The sequence below is a fragment of the Microtus ochrogaster genome, unplaced genomic scaffold (genome assembly GCF_000317375.1).
Source record: "Microtus ochrogaster isolate Prairie Vole_2 unplaced genomic scaffold, MicOch1.0 UNK73, whole genome shotgun sequence".
Taxonomy (NCBI): Eukaryota; Metazoa; Chordata; class Mammalia; order Rodentia; family Cricetidae; genus Microtus; species Microtus ochrogaster.
The window spans coordinates 334160-359580 of record NW_004949171.1 but is presented as its reverse complement, the minus strand read 5'-3'; the positions used below and the strand labels follow the sequence as shown (position 1 = coordinate 359580).

Sequence of the window (25421 nt, the reverse complement as noted above, 5' to 3'; positions counted from 1 at the left end):
TTTTCCAAGGGTACAAATTGTCACTGAGGTATTTCCCAGTGATAAACTTCTTTCTTAAGGCAATCTCAGGAAGAAACAGGAGACATAAGGAGCTTTCTGACATAAATTCAGATTCCTGGTCTGAATTCCAGCCTTATTATGTTCTTAGCCAATGAGCATTTAACCATCCCAAGCTTCATTCAGCCAATGAAATATGTTCGTATTAATACATGATTCAGAGAGGTCTTGAGGAAAACAAATGTGATAAAGGCATGATCATTTTTTAATTTTAAATTTTAACTAAAAATGAATTACATCACCCCTTTCTCTTCTCCTTCCTACATCTCTCATGTCTCCACCCTATCTCCCTCTCAAATTCTAATATTTATTGTTGTGATACACACATATAGATGAATAAATACTCAAACACAACCTGCTGAGTATGTTCTGTGTTGCTTGAATGCTATGTTTTTAGCAATGGCAACTCTGCACTAAAGCAGCTACTTATATCTGGAAGCAACAGAAACCATCCTGAGGCAAGATAGAAAGGCAGAGGACATGAGAGGGAGGAATGCAGGCCCTTGTTCTAGAATCTAGTTAAAGTCCTTGCCAGCAGCAAAGCAAGACTTTCAGCATGACTAACAACTGCTCAAAGCTCTTCTCCTTTCTGGGCACAAATCCTCGGTTACCTAGACGTCTCAGGAGAAACCCCATTTACACAAGAAAGATGTGTTGAGCCCTTTGTGCAGCTTTAGTGTTTCTGCTTTCACCTTAGAAGGACCTTACGCAACTCACATATCCAAAAGGTTTCTTTCTCAAAGCAACCTTTGGTGATGTACCTTGAGAGTCATCAAAATGGTCCATGTGGCTAATGCTAAGGCAGTGGCTTACTCTTCTGGAGATGCCGGCACCTACTCGTGAGTGCACCCAATCTTCATTTTCTTTTGGGAAACAAGAACTCTAACTTGGGTGTGTCTTACTTTCTTCTCAGTGCCTCTCTTTTTCAAACATTTATTAAAAATATCCCTATCTCTGACTCACTGTACTGAAAACTTTGCAGACCTTTGAAGCTACAAACTCGCAATTGGCCTGAGAGCAAGTCTGTGAAAGCGCAGAGGAACATCCCGGTCTGCCGAGAGCAGCAGTGTGGAGCTGTGCTGCTGGTAGTGTTACATAGACTTTTGTTTAGGAAGCCTCAAATGTGGCAGAGTTGAAATGCCTTGCTCATGTTTCTCAAATGCAGCAGTGTAGTCTGAAGAATGAATTTACCTGTCTATATCATGCTTGTTTTTATGCAAAATAAAAGTGGAATGTTTTATTACATCTGAGCATTGGAGGCAGGGACTAGCCTTATCAGCTGATGACTGTAAACTAGGTTATTACTGTGGTTTTAGACAGGAAGTTGCACTGCTGTTTAAAGAGACTTTCCACCATTATTCTACTCTCAAGGCTTAACTTGTGGACTAATCTCAAAATAACAGATTATTTGCTATTGAGTCCTTAACTTTACTCAGGGTAATAAAACTTCTGTCTTTTCAGCTGGTCTCTGCCAGAAGCTGCCTGTTGATTCTGATCCCAGGAGCTTATCATAGTGTAACATCTGTCACTACAGACATCTGGCCCCAATTCTCCTGTTTGGGAGTGTGCCTGACGTTTTAACAGCAAAAATAACCTTGTTAAAGTTGGAGAGTGGACATCTGTAAACCTGGGAAGTCTCAAAGATATACAGAAATGAGGAGACACGGAGAAAAGCTTTCAGAGAGGCACCAGTGTGTTTATTTCTCCAAATGTTTAAAAGCACATCATACATCTTGCCAGCCTTCTATGGTCCAGCTGTAAATAAATGACAAATATTCTACTCTTGTGTAGACAGAAAGTATTCAGAAACATTGTCATTTCATGTCTCATGTATAGATAAATTGACTACAATGGAGAAATGATAAAATCCAGGAAATAAATGCTCTTTGAATGATAATAACAGATGAACTGCTTTGTGAGAGCCCCTAGCGTTAGAGGGTTAGCCAGACTGTGTCTGTTTTCTGGAGATAAAAATCTCTCTACAATTCCAGAACAGCAAGGGTTGGGAGGTCTTTTGTTACCGACTTATACTACACATAGCAAAGAAGACAAAGAAAGGCACAGAGATTCCACAGGTGGCCTCCAGTGGCATTTAGAGCAGTGACAATTTTCTTGTTCTTAGGTTTTGATAGGTTATCTCAAGGTCTGCTTCCCACCTTAGGTACAGATCTCCCATCATTTTATATGGCCACTGAATATCATTATTGGGCTCTTTCATGTCTCAAGAGTCTCCCAAAAGTTTGACAGAAAATTATTTATAGTCTGACATGTCTTCATCCTGCTGCCTATCACATTTCCTTTTTTGGGATGAAATGTGGGAATTCCTCAAAAGATTTAGAAACCATGAAAAGGCAAAAAGAGGGAGGATTATGTAAGATATAAATGATGAGCCGGGCGGTGGTGGCGCACGCCTTTAATCCCAGCACTCGGGAGGCAGAGGCAGGTGGATCTCTGTGAGTTCGAGACCAGCCTGGTCTACAAGAGCTAGTTCCAGGACAGGCTCCAAAACCACAGAGAAACCCTGTCTCGAAAAAAAAAAGATATAAATGATGAAATCACTTTTAAGATGGTGTCCATCACTTATATCAGTTTATAAACGTCATAAAAATACTGTTATCAGGGCTGAAGAGGTGGCTCTGTGGTGAAGAGCATTGGCTGCTCTTCCAGAGGTCCCAAGTTCAGTTCCCAGTAGCCACCTGGTACCTGATGCCTTCTTCTGGCATGCAAGTATGCATGCAGACAGCAACATATATAAAGTAGAAACAAAAAAATGTATTTAAAATACTGTTATCATAATACCCCTAATAATTGAATGAAGCAGAGCCCAGGATCATAATAACTATAAGGAGAATGGAGAAATGATTGTTTTCATGTGGGAGCGATTCACCCTGAATTCATTCTGAGAGAGGAAAAAAATTCAAACTTTTTTTTTTTTTTGAGGCATGATTTCATGCACTGTGGGATGGTCTGAAACTTTTTATGCAGGTGAGGATAACTTCAGGCTTTTGATCATCCTGCCTCTACTTTCTTAGTGCTGAGCCTGAGGTATGTGTCTCCACATGGTGCAGTTTCATGTGCTTTTCAGAGTTGAAGCAAGAGCTTTATATATGCCTAGAAGGACTCCACAAACTGTGCTGTATCCCAACCTGGTGTTTTGATGATGATACCATCCAGGTTGTTCATATACTGGAAAACATTTTAAAACAAAATAAGAGACATAGGTAGGATGTAACAGACCAAAAGACAGACACAGAAAACCAGTCAAACTTTCTTTCATTAGCTTAATAAAAATTATATATTTATTAAAAATAATCTATTTGATAAATTGCGTAGTAGAGCGGTAGGACTTGAATTATTCTGTCTTGTCTAAGGAACAAGCTCTCAGAGATATGAAAGGAGAAACCCAACTTTTACACAAAATCCAAACACAGAGCCGAGCTGTGGGAACACAATGTAAAGCGAGAACCAGTTTATTTGCAGATCAGATACGAATTGTATCACGGCTTGGAAACTGCTGTAAAGAAGTTATTATTTTTCTTTTTTCTAAGGCTTTAAAAAATCCCAGAAGTGCTAGAAAATTATACCTTTTGTGAGAGAGAGTTGATGTATCAGATGACCAGTATGCCGGGGCCCAGAGACTGAGATGAGGGTCGTGTCGTGGGTGTGGTTATGTGCGATCTTCGCACTTTATGTCTGTACTCTTCTCAGGAGATGTTTTGTGGAAAATTTAAAGTTCCCCTTTGAATCATAGATATTGGTTCTTTAAGAGGGAATAAATCTCAAGCACCTTTCCCTCAAGCCTACAAGTGATCAGAATGAATTCTAAAGAACATTTGGGGAAAGAAAAGACAAATTTCTCTTCCAGTAATATCCACTGACTCCATCTTTTCCTAGCTTTCCCATCCCAGACAAATGATCAGCTGCGCTGTGCTCTGGAGTTCTGTGTATCAGGACCTCTCATCTAATGTTAACCATGCTGATCTCCAGATAGCATTTTATATCATTTTAATAAATGAAAATACCTATGTCTTCAGCACTATCTGGGACCCACTTCACAAGATAACCATTATCTGGACGAGGATTATATTTCTGTCTTAAAATTGTTATTATTGGTATTATTCTTATTTGATAAATATTAATGAAAATTGAAACTGAGCAGACTTTTCATGGGTATGCTATTTCCAAGTCAATAATCCTGAATTGAGATCTTGTTTGGCTCATTTCACTCAGGATAGTTTTCTATAACCATTACCCAGGTCCATGTGAGCATAATTACAGAGTACTTTAGCTCCAGTTGTAGGAGGGCCAATGCATGGAGATCAAATGGAGAATTCTGGGCTTTGAACCAAACAAGGATGACCTATACTTCAGTTTCAAAGGTCATCTATGTATGTGCATATCTTGTGTCAAAAGTTCAACAAATGGTATAAACCACTTTAGGAAAATAGTTAACATCACAGTGATCACTTGACATAGCATTTAGTATTGTGGATGCATCATATCAAATCAGCAGTAAACAGCAATCAAATGGCAGAGGCCTTAGTAGATTTCTACTAAAATATTTTGTGAGAGTGCTTATGCCTCCAATGTCGTCACTATTTCCACATTCCAAGATCTGTTAGTCAAAGTCGTGTTCTAGAACAAGGAAGGAAGAATAAGCGAAGTAAACCACTCTGAATCTGTCTGGTCTTAATGCTATAGATGACAGGGTTCATAAAAGGGGGAAAAAGGAAGTAGATGTAGCTCATTGTGATGTGGACCACATGAGGCACATGCTTCCCAAACCTGTGAATAAAGGTCAGACCAACCACAGTGACATAGAAGACCAGGATGCAGCAGATATGAGAGACACATGTGTTGAGGGCCTTGGCCCGCTCGTCTGTAGAGGCAATGCCCATGACAGTCTTGAGAATTAAAACGTAGGAGAAGAAGATGATCAGGAAATCTAGCAGGACCATTGCAAATACAACCACAACTGGATAGAGACGATTGAATGTGATGTCAGCACAGGCTAACTTGATGACATCTTGGTGTAAACAGAAAGCATGAGAGAGTACATGGGATCGACAGTAGGGAAACCAGTGCAGGCGAATGATTATTGGCATGATTGATAGACTAGCCCTAATAAATACACCCACTCCAATCTGTATTACCTTAGTGTCAGTAAGGATGGTGGTGTATCTTAATGGGTTGCGAATGGCAATGAAACGGTCATAGGCCATGGCAAGCAAGACCCCTGACTCCACAATAGAGAGAGTGTGGATAAAGTAGGCCTGAGAGAAGCAGGCTGCAGGGCCAATCTCCCTGTGATTTAACCACAGTACACCCAGCACTGTGGGCATGGTGGTCAATGTTACTCCAAGATCTGTAGCTGCCAGCATACCTAAGAAATAGTACATGGGCTCATGGAGGTTGTGGTCATCCTTAATGAGAAAAAGAAGGGTGCCATTGCCAAGCAGTATGGAGATATAGGCCATCAGTAATGGGAGAGAGATCAGGTGATGGGCCTTCTCCAGACCTGGAAAGCCTGTGAGCAGGAATGGGGAGGAGGAGGTGTTGAGCCACATTGTGGGCATTGCAGAGCAAAAGTGTCCAAATAAATCCAGTTCTTTAGGGCTTGCCCCTTGAGGATGCTACATGCTGTATGGATGTTTAAGGGTCCTTCTTTCCAACAGCAATGGTAATTCATTCATTCCTGGGAGCTTTCTAGGTATAGGGAAAAAGGATATATCAAGAGCAGCTCTACTTTATTCAGAGCTCACCATATGTAAGATTTTTGGGTGTGCATTAGAGATAAACTACTTAGATGAAATCTTGGTAAATCCTGTATTCCACATAAAACAAAGAAAGAAATCACTACAGTTGAGTTAGTTGAGTAGTGCTTTAAAAGTATTGATACTTACAGGGCTTTTGCCATGGTATTCCTCATCCTGAATGCTGGTATTTAGAATAGATCCAAAGATTTCCCAGAGTAAATGGAGAGTAGAATGTCAGAAAGCATCTAAGTGTTGTTTGAAGACCAGGTGTAGATATCTGATTGCACAATAATATAAAAATGCTAAGTAAGCAAAATAAAATGCTTAATTTTAGGGATTTGTCTTTAATTAATTGATACATGATAAATGTCTAGAGATGTTTGGAAGGTTGAAAAATGATATAAGACTGACTTGTACGTGTGTCTCTCCAAAACAAATGAGCCTCCATGTTATTGACCGGTGTAATACTTTAGTTTTTCATGATTTATTTTAAAAATTTCAAAGTTTTATAATATGCACATAAAATAAACAATAAAAATTCAGAGTTTTGTAATAACCATATAAAAATAAACAATAAGAGTAAGTCTAATATAGTCACTTGAAGGCACTATTCGGTAAAAACTCTAGAAAAATGACTCTTACATGTCAGATATTTGGAGAAGCAAATTAGAAATTAATTGTCAGATATTCGGAGAAAATGATTAGAAATTGATATTTAGAATTGGTCACATGGATTATGCTTTAATAACTAAAGAGTCTGATGGGATTCAAATCAATTGAGAAGGCTTCATGATTCAGAGCTCTAAGGTAGCATTGGAAGCAGGCAATCATCTTCTGGCACCAGCCAGAGAGAATGTGGCCACCTTCTCTTGCATGGCGTGGGTGCTGTGCATCTCACTTGCTGCACAAACCATATCTTAGTGCGCTTTTAGACATCACTCATGTAACTCACATTCGTAATGCCAAGATCACCGAGCTGCACTCTTCACAGCTTTATTGCTGATCTACGACTGCTGTTTCTTAACAGTAGTGAACTTGGGGAGCCACTCGAGTCTTTGGGTTGTCATTTAATAAAGCATGCTAATATTTTTTTGTCTTCATCATGCTTTTGACACTATGCACAAAAAAGACAGAACTGGTAAAGAGAATGCTTTAAATTTTTGTTATTACAAAAATTACAGAAAACACATCTGTTGCATTTATCCTAAGATTTATCAAGTGATCCTATTTTCTTATGAAGTGATGGGGAAAATAAGACAACTAGGGAAGGTTTGAATTTAAGAAAAAAATGCTACACTTTCCTTCATTTGAGCAGAAGATAATGTGCCCAGCTGGCACGGTGAATTGGAAAGGGGTGGGTGGGAAATTCCGACATTGCTGAACATAACATCAATCCTGTGAGGTTCAGGCTGGGAGAAGTCAGGGGAGACAGGGCCTTCCATACTTAGAGACAGAAGCATCCACTTCCTGCGAAGGAAAGACTCAGAAGTACATGGCTTATGGATGACTAAAGATGCAAGATTGGTGAAGAAAACTTCTATGTACTTGATTCCAGAATATCGTGATTGGATATACGTGCACCTACACATGTACAGAAGTTATTAGTTATTGGATCTATTATCTATACAGTTATAGGGCTTTTGCATTGAAATATTTACATTATTTTGCAAACTTCAAGTTTATCATAATTGGGTATAATACAATAGAACTTCTTACTACACAAGCATCCAATAGAAGAACAAACAAGGAAAAATAAAAAAGAAATAAGAGACAGGATGGAAAAGGGAAAATAATGCAAAGACATAAATGCAGGGAATGAAGAATTCCAGTTTTCACCTCTCTCAACCAACTGCAACACCACATACCCTCACTTCATTATGTAGGAGACATACACAGGTCTGTGTCTATCACATAACAGGTTCATACAGGTAATGAAGGGAGGAGACTTAATAATTGAATATCAGAGTCCTTTTTATTCACATGGATCATGCAGGCTCGAGACATAGGAGGCTCTTTCACAGTACAAGCCAGCTTGGGGCCTTTCTCAGTCAACTCAAGCACTGAGCTCTTCTGTTCACTGCCCTCAGAGCTGTCTCTGTGGTACATGGGCTTATCTGTGAGATCTCGGCGGGGTGGAGGAGTTGTGAATAAGTCCAAGATTTTTCCTCATGCTCCAGTTACTCACCCTTTTCCAAGGTCTCTGCTTCAGAGTGGGATTGTTTTGTTGATGAGAAGCTTCAAACTCTTCCATGTAAATGAGGAGTCCTCACAGAGCCCTAGAGACATCTCAGGCATGGACGGATGGTTCACATGCACTTCAGCCTCCCTTTAGTCTGCTTGCCTCCCTTTGGGCCTGGAGCTCTTTCCTCTGTCACAAGCACTTCGTCCTTTCCACCATAGGAAATCTCTAAATATTTTATAAATAACCTAGTACCCAGAATACAGCTTGTGTCCTGCTTAAGAATCCTTGATGAATTAGCTTCCCTATACATGCAAACTGTTTCCACCATCATCTTACATCTCCGGCTTTAAGCATTTTATCAGATCACTGAACCACATAGACTGACTGGTACATTTTTTCTAGAAACATTGTCATTCCCAGTGTAAAGGTATTGAAATATTTTTAGAACGCTACTCTTTCTCATAGATCCTTGGCAGGTACTATTATTGTTTTTCTCGAACAGAGAAGCAATTTCCCCCATGCCCTGGTGTTTGCAGTAAGACCTCAGAGAAAAAGTTTCTTACGTACCTTCACTGACCTGAGATTTTTGACCTTGTCCATTCTTTGGTGACATTGTCAGAACTTCAGATATTTAGCTTTGAGAAACATTTGGTCACAACTTGTGAGTTTCTGTTTATTTCAGAGACCACACAAAAGCCTGTCTGGCAGGGATATTTATTTTAGAAACACCTCCTCAGGGACCACTTGTAATTTGACTGTTCACTGCCTCTCCTTCACTGCCCTCCCACCTTTCCCATCTAGCTCCTTCCTCCTGTCTCTTCCTCCCTTGTGTAGATGCTGGACCTTGGAGGTATGATAACTTATTAGCAGTCTCTCACATTTCTCTCTGTGTTCTAGTGTTGATTTGCTTCCTATTGATAGGTGGATGACTTATTTCTGTTACGATGCAGAAATACAAACAGAACAGTTAGGAATCTAGACTGTGGTAAAGCTTTTGGAAAATCTATTTCCTTTTGTCTTTAAGAAATCCAAATCCTTCCCTCTGAAATGGGAAATACATTCATATTAAAGGAGAATAAGGGATCACTTTTGTTGAAATAAGAGTCACCTTGTTGTAATACCCTACAGAGATATTTTTTACTATTGTTATGGTACCAAACTTACACATTCACAGATGACCAAGCCGTCTGACACATTATATTCCTGTTATAGGCTGATTTCTTTAGAAGTATATGCAAATGAGACAGTTTGAGCCAAATAGTGTTTATTAAAGAAATATGTATATTAAAGTACAAAAGTAGTGGAATTATTAGAAGAAGAAATGTAACTGAGATATAGGCTGCCAAAGCCTTGGAGGTACATATAAGTATTACCCAACCAGACATATTACAATGTTGACTGAGTTTTCTGTCCTGCCTGGTTCCTGCAGTTGTTAAGTCCCAAAGAAATCACACAGAGGTCTAAATTAGTTGTAAACTGATTGGTCCATTAGCTTAGGCTTCTTATTAACTCTTATAACTTATATTAGCCCATTATTCTAGTATATGTTAGCCACATGGCTAGGTATTCTTTTTAGTGAGGCAGTCATGTCTTGTGACTAGGCCAGGACTCCTGAGAAATGGGCTTCCTTCTTCTCAGAATTTTCCTGTTCAAATTTACCTGCCTCTACTTTTTGTCTGGTTGTCCCACCTATACTTCCTGCCTGGCTACTGACCAATCAGCATTTGTTTAAAATATAATTAACAAAATACAGACCATTCTCCCACATCACTACAACACTCTGGGTTTAAATGGCCAGACATTTAAAAATCCTCCTCACCCAATTAGAAAATGTGAGTTCCTAGACCCAGGAGGTCATAATACTGAGAACAGTATCCAATGTGAGAGAAGAGTTGGAAGCTAGATATTGACCATAGTCTAAGGATGGAAAGAGTAACTTTGACTAAAGAAAAATCTAGCCAAACCATTCTGATATTAGCAGCGGCAGTATGTTCATATCCTGTGTAGCTGAACATCCCAGAACATCTCAGAATCCCACTTATTAACAGCACTTATTAACTGGTGAAGTAGGATCATGACTTTAGGACCAGTTTGGGATAGACAGCAAATTATTGGCCAATGTAGAATGGATTACATAGAGAGACTCTGTCTCAAAATAACAAGAAAAATGGAATTGAAGGCCATTTTCAAAGACTTTTCATACACACACCCCTATCTAAGTTTAGCTCCGCCTTTCACAGATGAACTGACAACTGAACTTTATTATTCTATAATACATGCAAAGATCACTGTTTTCCTCCAAATTCCTGGGATTCACAGGAATGTATGCTTATAGAGCTGTATCATAGATCCTGTATTAAACAAATGATCAAAATTTAATGTTCTTAATTTTACTTTTATTGAGCTTGTTCTTAACAATTTCATACAGTTATAATATGAATTCTGATTATTATAACACACTCCCAATCTGCCTCCCACCTGCATTGCTCACCAACTCAAGGGGCTTCTATCTCAATGAAATTCTTAGACCAGAGGATTGGGGCATGCAGAGATATTCCTTTTAAGATCAAGTTTAAGATATTACCCCTTGCCCTTCCTACCACCAAGAAAGAAGCACAAAATTCAGTGAGCCTATTAGGATTCTGGAAACAGCACATTCCTCGCTTGGATGTGTTACTCTGGCCCATAGACCAAGCGACTCAGAAAGCTACTAGCTTTAATTAGGGCCAGAAACAGAAGTCTTTTTAACAGGCCCATGCTCCTATGCAGGTAGTTATACGGCTTGGACCACATATCCAGTAGACTCAATGGCACTTGAGATATCAGTGGCAGATAGGGACGCTGAGTCTTTGGCAGACATCCATAGTTGAATCACAAAAGAGACCTTTGGGATTTTGGAACAAGGGAACACAATCACTGTAGATAACTATTTTACCTTTGAGAGATAGCTGTTGTCCTGCTATTAGGCCTTAGTGGACACTGAATTTTGGCATTGTGCCACCAAGTGACCATGCTACCTGACCTGTTCATCATGAGCTGTATGTCATCTAATCCACCAAATCATAAAATAGAAAATGCAGAGTATAAATACATTATCAAATGGAAGTGTTACATCCGTGATTGTTCCCAAGCAAGTCCTTGTTCTGTGGACTTGTTCTGTGGACAGTCAGTCTCGTTCTGCAGTCATCCCTATTGTTGCCCAAATGGCTCATGAACAAAATGGCCACGGTGGCAGAGATAGGGATTATGCATGGTTTCGAAAACATGAACTTCTACTCAACAAAGCTGACCTGGCTACAGCTGCCACTGAGTGCCATATCTGCCAACAGCAGAGACCAACACAGAGCCCAGGTATAGCACTGTTCCCTGGGTGACCAGTCATTGACCTAGTAGCATGCTGACTACATTGTACTGCTTCCTCCATGGAGAGGACAGTGCTTTGTCGTTTCTGGAGCAGATGGTTACTCTGGTTATGAATTTGCCTTTCCTGCACACAGTGCTTCTGACAAAATCATCATACATGGACTTATAGAGTGCCTTGTCCACCATCATGGTTTCCCACACAGTATTGCTTCTGACTAGGAACTCACTTCATAGTCAGGGAAGTGTGGCAGTGAGCCCACAATCATAGAATTCACTGACCTTACCATTTCCCCATCATCCTGAAGCAGCTGGCTTGACAGAAAGATAGAATGGCTTTTTGAAGATGCAGTTACAGCTCCAATTAGTGGCAGCAGCCTGATGGGCTGGGGCAAGGTTCTCCAGGAGGCAGTATATGCTTTGAATCAGTATCCAATATATGGTATAGTTTCTCCTATAGCCAGGATTCATGGTCCAAGAATCAAGGAAAGAAACCAAGGGGATAGGTCCATTCACTATCATCTTACTGAATGACTATGAAAAATTTTGCCTCCTGTTCTAGTAATATTAAGTTCTGATGGTCTAGAAGTTTTGGTTCCAGAATAGGAAACACTCTTGCCAAGGTATACAACAAACATGCTATTGAATTTGAATCTCAGACTTCCCCCTGACCACTTCAGGTTCTTGATGTCCTCAGGCCTACAGACAACGAAAGGCACAACAGTGCTAGGAGGGTTATGGATCCAGAATACCAAGGGGAAACTGGACTGGTTCTCCACAATGGAGGTGAGAAGGATTGCATCTGGAGTGTAGGATAGCCTTTAGGGCAATTGTTATTGCTACCATGTCTTGTGATTAAAGTGAATGGGAAACTATAACAGTCTAATCCACACAGGATGATAAGCGGCACAGACTCATTTGGAATGAAGGCATAGGTCACTCCTCCAGAATAAGTGCCAAGACCTGCTGAAGTGCTTGGAGAGGACTCAGGTAGAACAAAATGGGTAGTAGCTGGGGGTAGTTATACATTCCAATGAAGGCCACGTGACCAGTTGCAGAAACGAAGATTTTAATTGACATGAGTGTTTCTGTCATATTTTGTTAAGAATGTGCTTGTAAATATGCTTGTGTTTTCTTTAACTAGATTTCTTTATCATATTGTGTATCATCAATTAAGAGAATACCAATGATTATCACATTTAAGTATGGGATACTAAAAGAATGCCTGCCAGGGTACAGTGTCACCTACTCTAAAAATTATAATGCATTTACAGCTGTTCAAAGGATAGTTATATCACGATGGGCATAGCTATGACCTGGTTATTATTTTCATTTGAATATTAATCATAACATAAGGAGATATGAGTGTGTGTCAAGTTAACAAGGGGTAGACTCTTGATGGCTGTTTTTGGTTGTCAACTTGACTACATCTGTAACTAGCTAAGTTCTAAGCATCTGAGTATGTCTGTGAGTAATTTTTTTCTTAATTAAACCATTTGAAATTGGAAGGTCCAGCTCTTCTGAGGTGGGAAGACTCACCTTTAATCTGAGCCACATCTTTTGCTGGTAGCTTATATAAAGGACAAGGACGCTTGCTCTCTTGTTCTGGCTGGTGAACTCATTCCTTCACTGGCATTAGAGCCTACTTCTTTGAGGTTCTGATATATACTGAAGACCAGCTAACACATCCAACCCCATGGACTAAACAGTCACTGCATTATTGAACGTTCCATTGGTATACAGCCATTGTGTACTAGTCAGACCATTGCCCAGAAGCCATTCTAATAAATGCATTTATCAGTGTGGATGGGTTATGTGTAAACACGGCAATAACATAAAGTGGTGGTCAGGATGGAAAGATTGCACTCTCACCACTGAGGTGTAAAAATAGAACACTTTAAAAATCAGCTCAGAGGCATCTACTAATGTACATTCTGAGCACACCCTGCAGACCCTTTTAGCAAAAAGAATATCGATTGTGTGCTTATCAAAAACATACACTGGATGCTTACATCAGCATATCAGTAATGATGCCAAGCCATAAACTGCTCAAATATCTACAGATACTTTGAGGTATCCAGGCTCCCCTCGCTATAAACTCCACATCTGTCATCTGTACTACAGCATCAATGAACCTTAAAAACACAAGGTTGAACCATGTTGCAAAGACTAAAACTAGCAAACTTTTGTGTTTTTCCATTAATGATTACTAGAAAGGCAGGTGAAACTTATCCATTCTTCTGCTCTGTAGGCAGATGGCTGGTCTAGGTATGGCATGGGTCAGCAGAGGCCTAGGAGGAGATAGAAAGGCTGCACCGTGTCATATTTCACTTCAGGATAGGGTGCTGTTTACAGATGGGTTCAACCCCTCAATATTTAGCGAAGTACACAGTTATAGCCTGTGAAGATGTTCTCTTTACTGTGATTTTCCATCCACCTTCCACCTTTCATCACCCACTTCTAATCTCTCTAAGTCATGGAACTCACGCTTGGCCACCCATGCCACACTGATAACACTTAGTCATAATCTGGCCAAAACAATTTATCCCATGTTTTAATGTATCTTGGTATTTTTATCCTCCCCTTTTACTACATTCAAGATGACTTTAAATTATAATTATATGATTGTAAATATATATGCTAATCCTTATTTTACAGTCTCTGTAATGTCAAAACTCCATACATGATTTATAAGGTGTGTGGTCAGAATTTGCTTTATCTCATTCTTTCTAATAATACGATTCCTTAATATAGCCAGTATGGATTTATTTGTTTAAATTCATCACATTTTATCTTGTTCTGTATCAGGTGGATTTCTCTTTCTGAATTGAGACAATGTTGTCCATATTTCTAATTTTTCATCATTCAAATTATTCTATTTTTTTCAAAGTATTTTTTGATTCCAGAGATATTTTCCATATATTCTTTCTAGCATACTACATAAATGTAGCAATGATACTTCTATGTAAATTTATAGTAAATGTTTCTACTACATTATGAAGGTAATGTCTTGCTAATAAAAAGAGCACATCCATTGCTCTGAATCTGACCCAAAATGGACAAATATGTAAATATAAACAAATTGATATTAAGAAAAATGTGAGCCACACAACTTTCACAGTTCACTTGGAGTTGGAATATCCAGTGAGTTTCTTGTGGATCAGAATTGATTTTCCCCAAGAGAGCAGGGAAGACAAATGCATTTGGGGTTATAAACAACAGGATCAAAAGAGGGCCATGTTCTAAGAGCAACTAGTATCCTTTTGGCCATTGGGAAAGGTGGAAGGAAGGACATGTTTGTATTTATGAGATCCTGATCCTGAGCTACTTGGGTGCATCATCTATGTTAGTAGGTTTCTGTGTTTTCTGGTTTCTTCATATACCCTGAGGGATATGTCTGAAACACTAAAGAACATTAATGAGGTGGCCCAGAAAAGAGGAAAGATTTCTGGTTCCCCTGAACATCTTGAAATAAAAGACTCTGGGGAGGTGATTTCATCATGTGTGTCTTTCTAGCCTTGTTCTGCAACAGTGTCTCAGAAGAACCTGTCTGGACTGGGGAGGAGCAGGTACCTACACAACAACAAGACTGTGGGGTTGGTGAGTGCCAGGGGTAAAAACAAGAGACAACTCCTCTCCTACACCTGTGACATGCAGTCAGGAGAATAGGCAAATTTTCATCCATAGTTGGGCACCGCTCTCTTTGGGTGCCAGACTTTTAATTTCATCAAGAATGTCATGATAGATGTGGAGCTTCTCATGAGGGGATCATGGATGGACTTTAGAAAAATGCAAAATGTTTTTAGAATACATTTAGCATTATCTGTCATGTCCCTTTATTTCCATAAAGGGCTCCTGGCTTTGGGGAGAATTTGAGAAAATATTACAATTTAATTACAAAATCAAAGGTCCTTTTTGTAATTGTGAAATATAAAATGAAATTCAATTTTAAATATAGTAAAAAATATTTGCTTTTGCAAACAAAGCAAACATCATTCCACCTAGGGAAAATTAGTATCCATAAAGATATATTGGTCATCTTTGCTTAATAACCACTGAAACATTTTATATATACACCCGACAGTGCATGATACTATAAAAGACATGGTTTAATACACATCATGCATTTATTGCTGGTTGTGAATACTGTGATTGAGGCTGCCATGAAACATTTGCAGGCAGAGAGAAGGAAAGACAATCACTAGAGAAAAGAAGCTGTGCTTTGAGTTGCATAGTATGCACACTATGTGGCCCAATATCAGTGCTGGCCCGTTTCTGCTGACTGGCTTCCCAGGACTGGAAGCAGCTCACCCTTGGATCTCCATCCCCTTCTTTGCCATTTATATCTCTGTAATTCTGGGCAATGGCACACTCCTCTACCTCATCAAGGATGACCTCAAACTTCATGAACCCATGTACTATTTTCTTGCTATGCTGGCAGGCACAGACCTCACAGTTACGCTAACTACAATGCCGACTGTAATGGCAGTCTTATGGTTGAATCAGAGAGAGATAAGACATGGGGCCTGTTTCTTACAGGCCTACATCATTCACTCCCTTTCCATTGTGGAGTCAGGGATCTTGCTTGCCATGTCTTATGACCGCTTTGTTGCCATTTGCACACCTCTGCATTACAACTCTATCCTTACTAATTCCAGGGTTATAAAGATAGGACTCGGGGTAATGCTGAGGGGCTTTTTATCTCTTGTGCCCCCAATTCTGCCTCTCTTTTGGTTCCCATACTGCCGTTCTCATGTTCTTTCTCACGCCTTCTGCCTCCACCAAGATGTCATGAAGCTTGCATGTGCTGACATTACCTTTAACCGTGTGTACCCAGTTGTTTTGGTTGCCTTGACTTTTTTTCTCGATGCACTGATTATTTTCTTTTCCTATGTCCTCATTCTGAAGACTGTTATGGGCATCGCCTCTGGAGAGGACAGAGCAAAGGCTCTCAACACCTGCATCTCCCACATTAGCTGTGTCCTGGTCTTTTACATCACTGTGATTGGTCTGACCTTCATCCACAGGTTTGGAAAGCATGCCCCGCGTGTGGTGCATATAACCATGAGCTATGTCTACTTTCTCTTTCCTCCATTTATGAACCCCATCATTTACAGCATCAAGACCAAGCAGATTCAGAAGAGCATCCTCCGTCTACTGTCTGTGTAAGATGATGTGAATTACTAAATCAGAACTGAGAGAATTTGGGATATTCACAACTTCCTATGTATTGAAAGAAATCCTGACTTTATATCCACCTTGCTTCTTTATCAGCATTAAGGAGTAAATTATTACATAAAGGTACAAGTTAGCCTAAGCAATGAATATATATGGCTATTTATTTAGAAAGTATGTATTATATAGATACCAAAATCTATCTATCTATCTATCTATCTATCTATCTATCTATCTATCTATCTATCTATCTATCTATCTATCTTCTATCTATCTATCTATCTATCTATCTATCTATCTATCTATCTATCTATCTACCTATCTATCTGCCTATCTGCCTATCCATTCCTCCATCTATCTTGAGAGAAGAATAGAAAAATGGAAAGTAGGGAAGTAAAACATCACTAAATTGGGAGATGAAGGACATAGCTAAATACTCTATGAACAGAAACTATGGGACCTTTCAGATCATGTATCTATTAAGAGATTCCAGAAAAAGACAAATGTTCATTCTGGGTCAGTCACAGAAAGTGACAACTCTTAATATATTTGGTGACTATATAAATATCAGTTTGACCATGAGGATTGAAATCCAGTGGATTCTACTTTAACTGCTCTATCTCAAGGTAGTATTTTCTTTTGAAATGATTCAATAGCCATTGGTAAACCTTTACCATGCATTGTCCCCACATTCATTCATTAATATTTCATTTCATTTGATCATTTTATATCGTATTCTGTGAATATGATTGAATAAAATCTATTCTCCATTATTTTTAAACACAAAGAATGAATTTAAGAAAAGCTCCTCTTATTTAATCTAGGAAGTTCTTCACAACAAAGTCCCTCTGGGCCACTGTTTCTCAAAACACTCCATGCTCATCACACAGGCACTGTATAGTCAGCATCTCTGCCGGATTCCTTACACAGTGCCATGACTTCTCTATGTCTATACTTTTGGGATGTTTCAGTTTTTTCATTTAAATTCTTCCAGTGACTTCCAACTTGTGCTTATTTAAATATTTTATTTCTTCCCTAGAATTTATTAGTCTGTTTTATAAATAACACTATTTAATTACATAGATGGTATAATGCAAACCTTACAGTGAAATATTTCTTAGTCCTCTTTCCCACCTTTGAGATGACAAAGACCGTACCTTTACATAGGTTATGACCTAAATATATTATTACTAGTTTTGCTTTGCAAAGTTATCTTTTAGAAAATTAAAAAAAAATACACAAATTTTAAAGAATTTTTTTTTTTTTAAAAAAAGCAAGCTGGGCAGTGGTGGCACATGCCTTTAATCCCAGCACTAAGGAGACAGAGGTAGGTAGATCTCTAAGTTTGAGGTCAGCCTGATTTACAAGAGCTAGGTCCAGGACAAGCTCCAGATCTACAAAGAAGAAGACCTGTTTTGAAAAAAAAACAAAACAAAACAAAACAAAACAAAAAAAGATATATAAAAAAATTAACATTTATGCCAATAAACTTTTTCAAACTAATTTTGCTGTTCTTTATCATTTTACATCTATGTTTCTAAATATTTGAACAAAAATTTTGGTATATATGATAAGTGAAATATAACCTGATATTTTAGTTTTGTGTAGTCAATTTGACTTTTATTTATTTTTAACTTGTAGATGATAACTGTACAAATTCATGGGATACTGTGTGATATTTTGATCCATGCTTTGATGAAGTCAGAGTAATTATCATATTCATGTTGATCATTTTCTTGTATTGTGCCCATTCCAAATGTTGCTCTTAATTACCTGATAACATAAAACGAACTGCTTATTACAGTTGTATACTGCACTGTGGCATAGATATATTCTATATCTATAGGATATATTTCTCCTGTCATCTGTGCCCTATCTCTAATTTCTCTCTTCTTTACCCTTCAATAATTAAGTTTGTTTTAATCAAAAGAAAATCTTACTTTAGACATTTTACTGATTATAGCTCTTATTATTTCTCCCCTTTAAAACTGATTTGTATAAGTTTATTATTTAATGTCTCTCATTTTTTAACTATATCATAAATATTCCATCCTATTTTGAAATCAAATGTATGTATGTATATGCATATTAGCAGTTACTTTGTGAGATCCTGGAGCTTGGCCTTAAGGTGTGTTTCCTGAGCCCAGGCTTATAGTAAACCATTCTTACACTATTGCATATAGTTTTGCACATCTTATGTTAAAATAAGTTTGTATTTGGAGAAGTGTAAGCAATTCAAGTCAGTCTTCATATGCTTATTTTCATGGAAGTTTCACTGACATTCACTGTAATAAAAAAGACTGTGAGTCTCAGAAGAGGGCACACTCTGGCTTGAGGTGAGAGTAAAGTTTGCTATGCATGTGTTCCTTCAGCAGAGTCAAGCTCATTCTAAGAGTGAAGTATTCTATGCAAAGCTTTGGGTTGGCTGGATTACAGAATCATCACAGAAAGCTATTGAGAGAAATAATATAGATTCACTTGTGTTTTCAAATCTCTTGAGTGTTGACAATAAAATGGATTTGAGGAAAGTAAGAGGAAGGTGGTCATGGTAGCGGTGATCAGAGGAGACTGAGCAAAAGGTAACACAGCTTAGAAAAATGGAGTGGGAAATTAATGGACAGTTCAGAGATGTACTTAGTATCTGAATGCACTGTTTATAGGAGCTTAGGGAATGCAAAAATTCCATACTTCATTCCTTTTTTTTGATATGTGGAAATAACAACCCCATTCAAATAGTTAAAAGGACATAAACAAGCTATCTTTAAGATCTAAGATATATACTAATATATATAGACATGTATGCACATGTCTATGTCTATCAATGTACACATGATTTAGTGAGGAGAATAATGCAATCTCTAATCCTGTACTCTATTTTTAAAGTGTTAACTTCTTTGAAAAAAATTTTATTTACTTTTTTGAAAATTTCACTCATTTAAAAATGCAAAATTGAATGGAAAGAAATAGCTTTGTTGAGGTACATATTTATTCATATGACAATGAGGGAGCTGATATAGTTTTGCAGTTTATTGACTTTTTTATTATTCTGGATAGATTTTTTTCTTCATTCTTTCGTTAGTTGTTAAATTTATGCCTGACATTTTTATACATGTATGCAAGGCACTCTGATTACTCTTGTCTCTTTTGTGTTCCTCTCACATAAATCTTCTCCCTTCCCAACAAGCCCCCTTCTTATATTTATGTTTTTGTTTTGTTTGAGATATAACAGGTTTAACCAGGGCTGTCTATATGACTGTGAAACTCTACACCAGGGCATGGTAAGTTCACAATGCTTTTAAATTGAGGGCAGCAGCAATACTCCAATTCTCAGAGTCCACCAGTCATCCCAGTTTTGAAAAATTATTTCTATTATTTGGAGATTATACTATAGTTACATCATTTCCATCTTCCCTTTCCACCCTTCAGCCCTCCTATATACCCCCTTTCTCTCTTTCAAATCTGTGACCTCTTTTTACATGAATTGTTGTTACATGTGTATATATATATATATATTATATACACATACATATATATGTTCCTAAATACAATCTGTTAAGCCTATATAATATTACTTGTATGTATGTTTTCAGGGATGACCAATTGATGTTGGCTGTTCAATTGCTGCGCTCTTCCTTGAGGAAGGTTAATTTTCCTATGGTCATTACTCCTTCGTTCTTTGTATGTGGTTGAGGCCTTGTGAGATTTCCCCTATCAGTGATTATATGTCAATAATTGTTTTCCTTAGTCAGCTCATGTTTAGGGAATCATATTGGTGAGACTTCAAGGGTATAACTTTTGAGATTCCTAGGAGATTCGATCTAATAGCAAACTCTGCTTTGACTCTTACAGAGTAGTTGACAAATCAATGACAAAACAGGTTGACTACTGAAAATTAATTTCTGTAAATCTGCCTTTACACATTAAACTTTCAAGTGAAACTCATAGTCCATCCTTAAAAAATAATGTATTAATTTGAAACACTTTTGAACTGTTAATCCAGTGTCCACTCATAGATATCATCACCTGTAAAGACAGTTATTGCACAGTGTTCTTCCCAACAGGAACATCTTTCAGACAAGTGTCTCAGTCTTCATCCTCATGCTGACACTCATCACCCAGATGCAAGTTCCTCAAACAGGGGTTCTTTTGTTAGTTATGACTAGAGTTGCATTCCAACTATCCGGGAAGACAGAATGCTTGATTCTCTCATGTCATGAATTGTTTTTCCATCTGCTTAAAGTCTTCTTAGGGATAACCCTAAAATAATACTGTATTTTTAAAATAAAAATTATTTGTATGATGGGCTAGGGCTGCTGTGTTGAACTCAGGATAGACTTTTTTTTTATAGAAGTGGAAATTATCATGTATCAGTTCTTTCAAAGGCTTTGCATTTAGTTCATGGTTGTGATGACATAAAGGTCAAAAGAATCTTGAAAAGACACACAGCCACCAGAAACCCTACAATTTCACAGTTGTTTCATGATGCTGAGGCACTGAGACACTTGGCAAATTAAACCTGGTTACAAAGACTCTGTGATTCCTTTCTAGCCTCTTGAAATCTGAAAATTTTCTTTTACACCCACATATCTGAACAATGAATTAAACATCTAAAGAGCTCCCTTCTCTGAGTCTTGTTCTTCCTCTCTCCTTTATGGTCTCTGTCATGATTGCACACCAGTCACTCAATGGTGTGTAGATAGTGAGAGTGGACATTTGTAGACATGCGACATTCTCTAGACATCTGTTTCCCTGCCATGAAACAAGGCCATTGGTGTTGTACCTGTTTTCTTCTCAGTCTTTTATCTTTGTTTGTTTCTTTCTTGAGTAGCACACTATAAAATGGACTATAAATGGACACAACTGCAAGTTAAACCCCATTTGCTATTGTTCAGTGACACACCCAGGGAAGGGTCCTGTAACAGAAGTCACCACTATTCCTGATATTTTCAACTTTGTGACACTACAGAACTAGTTAGGTTGTAATTCTTTGAGATTATTTTCTTCCACCCAGCATAGTGCTTTTGCAATTCAGTAGAGTTCCAAATTTTGGCAGTAGTTAATTGCTCTAGGTATTCCATGTATAAGAGTAGCAGCTGTTTCCCATTTCCCAATTATTTTCAGTCAGTGTCACTGCCCAACCTTTCCTTTATAGCCGTGCCTGAAATATTTTCTTGGCTAGATTAGCTCAACAGTCTCATTTTAAATTTGAATCTTTCTTTTTGCTTTATTTAAATCACTTATTTCTTGACAGCATTATGTTTTTCATCCTCTTTTCTTCAGTCTATCTCTTTTGAGACACCCTCCCAAAGCACTCTTTTATCAAACTTCTGACAGATTCTCCTGCTGGATTCATTATCTCCTCCGATAGTCCAATCAGGCCTCTCTGCATCAGCACCGAAATGTTATCTTTGCTAAACAGCTGCATTTAGATGCATTGCTGAAAGATGAGGAGCAAGAAATAAAATGTGAAAAATGAATTAGAGTAGGCTACTAACATGATATATTAATCTTTATCTCAACAATGACAGCAAAGTATAGTAAAACAAAAGAGAACTTACAGCCTCCTATGAATTTAGGATACAATGGTAGGATAAAGGTGATTGTATTTTTTCCTGTATTATTCTTTCCAAACTTTATACTAAGACTTTCACAGTTTTTGGTTCCCATGAGAACCTTCAAGTTTCTTTGCATTATTATGAAGAGATTGGAACATATACAGGTAACTTAAGTGGACTAAGTATTCTACTGAAAAGCATATAATGTGCAGCTGAGGAGGATTTATCCATAGGAATTAGTATGTAGTCCAAGCTACATATGATCACTGGTCAGGGGAAAGAGCAGAAAATCCAGTTTATTCATTATAGTTCAAATGGGGCTCTGTGTTCCTGCTGACCTCTATATGACAAATGGATAGAAGTTGAATGGGTCAGGGAACCTCCATGGGAGAAGGAGGAGGGCTTAGAGTTTTCCTCAGTTGCCTATACTTGCCTCATGAGCTTTTCCCAGTCCCCTTCGGAGTCTGTGTTGGTTTTAGCTTGTTTAGTTAGTGTTTAGGCAGTCATGTCAGTGAGACTTCATGGATGTGACTTCTGACATCACTAGAAGAGAGATTCTTACAGAAAACCCTACAATCCTCAGGCTCTCAAAATCTTCCCACCCCCAATTCTACACTGTTCCTGAGCTTCAGGTATCGGAATTGTTTTGTGGATGTACCCATCATTACTGGGTTACACAACTCTATATTTTGTTTCTGACAAAATGTTTCTCTAAGCCTAAGGTATTTATTCTGAACTAAATGCCATTTAGGGTAAAGGAGTCTAAATTCTGGAAAATATGGTAAAATTTAATATTTTTGTCATTTCTAGTCTTACTTTTACTGCTTAAGAATTATAAAGATATGATTCACTGGGATTATGAATAGCATAAAATATTTCTGATTTTATTTTAGAGTTTGGGGTCTCTGTGACTATGATTAAGGGAATAAGACCCATCATTAAAGTATTTGTACTCCTCTACAGTCATCAGGTCATTTGTCTAAATTTGACTAAGCAGATATTAAGAGTAATGGGTCCCTGGCCAAGGTTCCGTACCTTCCTATGTCCCCTACCCCATCTCTCCCTCCTTCCATGCTCCAGATGACTAAAGCAAAGACTGGGTATCAGAGTTTTCCTGCCTTGGCCTCTCCAAGAGATCTTCAGCCTCAGACTGTGACAGGAGCACTATCTAAACTGCAGAAAAATTGTCTAAGTTAGCGAAGCAGTCATGCTTATGCATATCTTTATTGTCTGTGTCCCCATCAGTTTAGTGGTGCCACAATTTACCTTTGCCATGCTTCAAATAGATGGGACTCATGGACTCATGGTGCCTCCCAGTTGGCAACATCTGAGCTTCTGTGCACTTACGCTTCCTTCCTTAGAATCCTCTGTTGCATGGCAGGCATTTGCAGGCATTTGTTACTGTACCCTGATGGTTCTTTCTATCATACGATTGATCAAATAGCTTCTCTCTTCTTTTTTTTTAAATTTATTTTATCTTATTTTTAAAAAGAAAACAAACTATCTTTTATTTTACATATCAATTCCGTTTTTTTTTCCCTTCCCTCCTCCCATCCCCTCCACCTATCTCCCACCCCCATCCACTCCTCAGAGAGGGTAAGGCACTTTGCTTTGTGGAAGGTCCAAGGCCCTCCCTACTACATCTAGGCTGAGCAAGGTATCCATCCAAAGAGAATAGGTTTCCTAAAATTCAGTACAAGCAGTAGGGATAAGTTCTGGTGCCAGTTCCAGTGGCCCCAGACTGCCCCAGCCAGACAACTGTCACCCATATTCAGACCTTGCACAGCTGGAGTTGGTGAGCTCCCATTAGCTCAGGTAAACTGTTTCAGGGGGTGTCCCCAACATGGTCTTGACCTTTTTGCTCATATTCTCACTCCTCCCACTCTTCAACTGGACTTTGAGAGCTCAGCCCAGTGCTCCACTGTTGGTTTCTGCCTCTATTTCCATCAGTTGCTGAATGAAGGTTCTATGATAACATTTAAGATATTCATCAATCTGACTACAGGGCAAGGCCAGTTCGGGCCCCCTTTCCTCTATTGCTTAGTGTCTTAGCTGGCGTCATTCTTGTAGATGTTTTCTAAGAGATAAACTAATACCTGGGATTTTGGTTATTCATCCCTCCCCTTCTTTCATCCAATCTCTCTTTGTCCCCTGTATCTCCTCCTACAATTATCCTTACTTTTTCATTTCTCAAAAATATATACTATAAGAATTAATGTCTTTTCATATGTGGGAGACAGTGGTGAAGCTTGAACCATCTGAGGGGCCCCTGGCAGTAGGACCAGGATCTATCCCTGGTGCATGAGCTAGCTAGCTTCTTGGATCCCATTCCCTAAGTTGTCAAGCCATGCTCAGCCTTAATGCGGGGCAGAGGGAGTGGGGGAAGTTGGTCCTGCCCCAAATTAATGTGTCAGACTTTGTTGATAACCCACGGGCGCTTTTAACTGTTTGGAGGAGTGGATGGGAGATGGACTGGGTGGAAAGCAAAGGGGGTGGGAGAAAGGGTTGAAGGGAAAACTGTGGTTGGAATGCAAAATGAAATTAAAAAAAATAAATATTAAAAAAAATTAATGTCAGGTAGCTGAGGCTAGCTTCCACAAAGTAGAAGAATGTGTCTGGGAAGACAGTTGCTATACAATTCTATATTACGTATCATTTTATAACATACTATAATATAAAATAATACTGATTTTCTAGCGCTATATAAACTATCTAATATTTGAACATCTTAAATATTCTGAGTTGCCAATTCTCACTTCAACATTAGTGAGAATTACGTAAGATGGTCCACCTAAAATTCCCATCAGGTACATGGTCTGACGCAGAGTAGTATTTAAATTATGATGAAATTAAAAAATGAAATTTCTTAATCTACACTAAATTGTCCTATACTGCCTCACAAGGTATACGTTTCAACACTAGGGGTGGTATACTATTGTCCTAATTTGGGCTGGAGAATTCCAGACTACTGAAAGTTATTAAGCTGTCTAAGGCCATATTACTTGTGAAGGCCTGAACTCAAACCATGTTCTGATTTTTTTCACATTCTACCCTCCCAATATGACAATATTCTGCTATGTTTTCGGGGATTATTGCAAAACAAAGAGAGTACAGACTTCCTCCCCTGAAGGATATCATGACTACTTATGCCAAGCAGGTGAGAAAGACATTCTTCTGGTTGTGTCCACACTGCTGAAACCACCAGGCTCCACCAGATGATACCAAACCAAGATTTCACTGACAGTTCTGGCTAAAGTCATCAGGCCACAAAACTGAGCAGGAAGACATGCATGTGTGAAGGAGGTGGTACTGATGAGCAGGTGGTAACTGAGCAGG

At 38.5% G+C, this 25421-nt stretch overlaps 3 protein-coding genes across 3 annotated transcripts; 2 read left to right on the top strand and 1 right to left on the bottom strand.

Annotated features, from left to right (window-relative positions):
* Positions 1–4679: 4679 nt before the first annotated feature.
* LOC101994650 (olfactory receptor 51B6-like) lies at positions 4680–5633 on the bottom strand. The gene has a single exon (XM_005370158.2). The coding sequence runs from the start codon at positions 5631–5633 to the stop codon at positions 4680–4682; it is 954 nt and encodes a 317-aa protein (XP_005370215.1).
* Positions 5634–6772: 1139 nt separating this feature from the next.
* Positions 6773–12428, top strand: LOC101993120 (putative inactive deoxyuridine 5'-triphosphate nucleotidohydrolase-like protein FLJ16323). Its single transcript, XM_013354824.2, is given in 12 exon segments — positions 6773–6839; positions 10496–10786; positions 10789–10837; positions 10839–10909; positions 10912–10977; positions 10980–11125; positions 11157–11362; positions 11364–11572; positions 11575–11643; positions 11646–11720; positions 11723–12088; positions 12091–12428. Coding segments are annotated over 12 exon segments (1953 nt in total).
* Positions 12429–15591: 3163 nt separating this feature from the next.
* On the top strand, positions 15592–16524 carry LOC101994364 (olfactory receptor 51B2-like). The gene has a single exon (XM_005370157.1). The coding sequence runs from the start codon at positions 15592–15594 to the stop codon at positions 16522–16524; it is 933 nt and encodes a 310-aa protein (XP_005370214.1).
* Positions 16525–25421: the final 8897 nt, after the last annotated feature.

Excerpts from the sequence above, each read along its gene's own strand:
- LOC101994650 (XM_005370158.2), bottom strand. The coding sequence starts at position 5,633 with ATGCCCACAATGTGGCTCAACACCTCCTCCTCCCCATTCCTGCTCACA.
- LOC101994364 (XM_005370157.1), top strand. The coding sequence starts at position 15,592 with ATGCACACTATGTGGCCCAATATCAGTGCTGGCCCGTTTCTGCTGACT.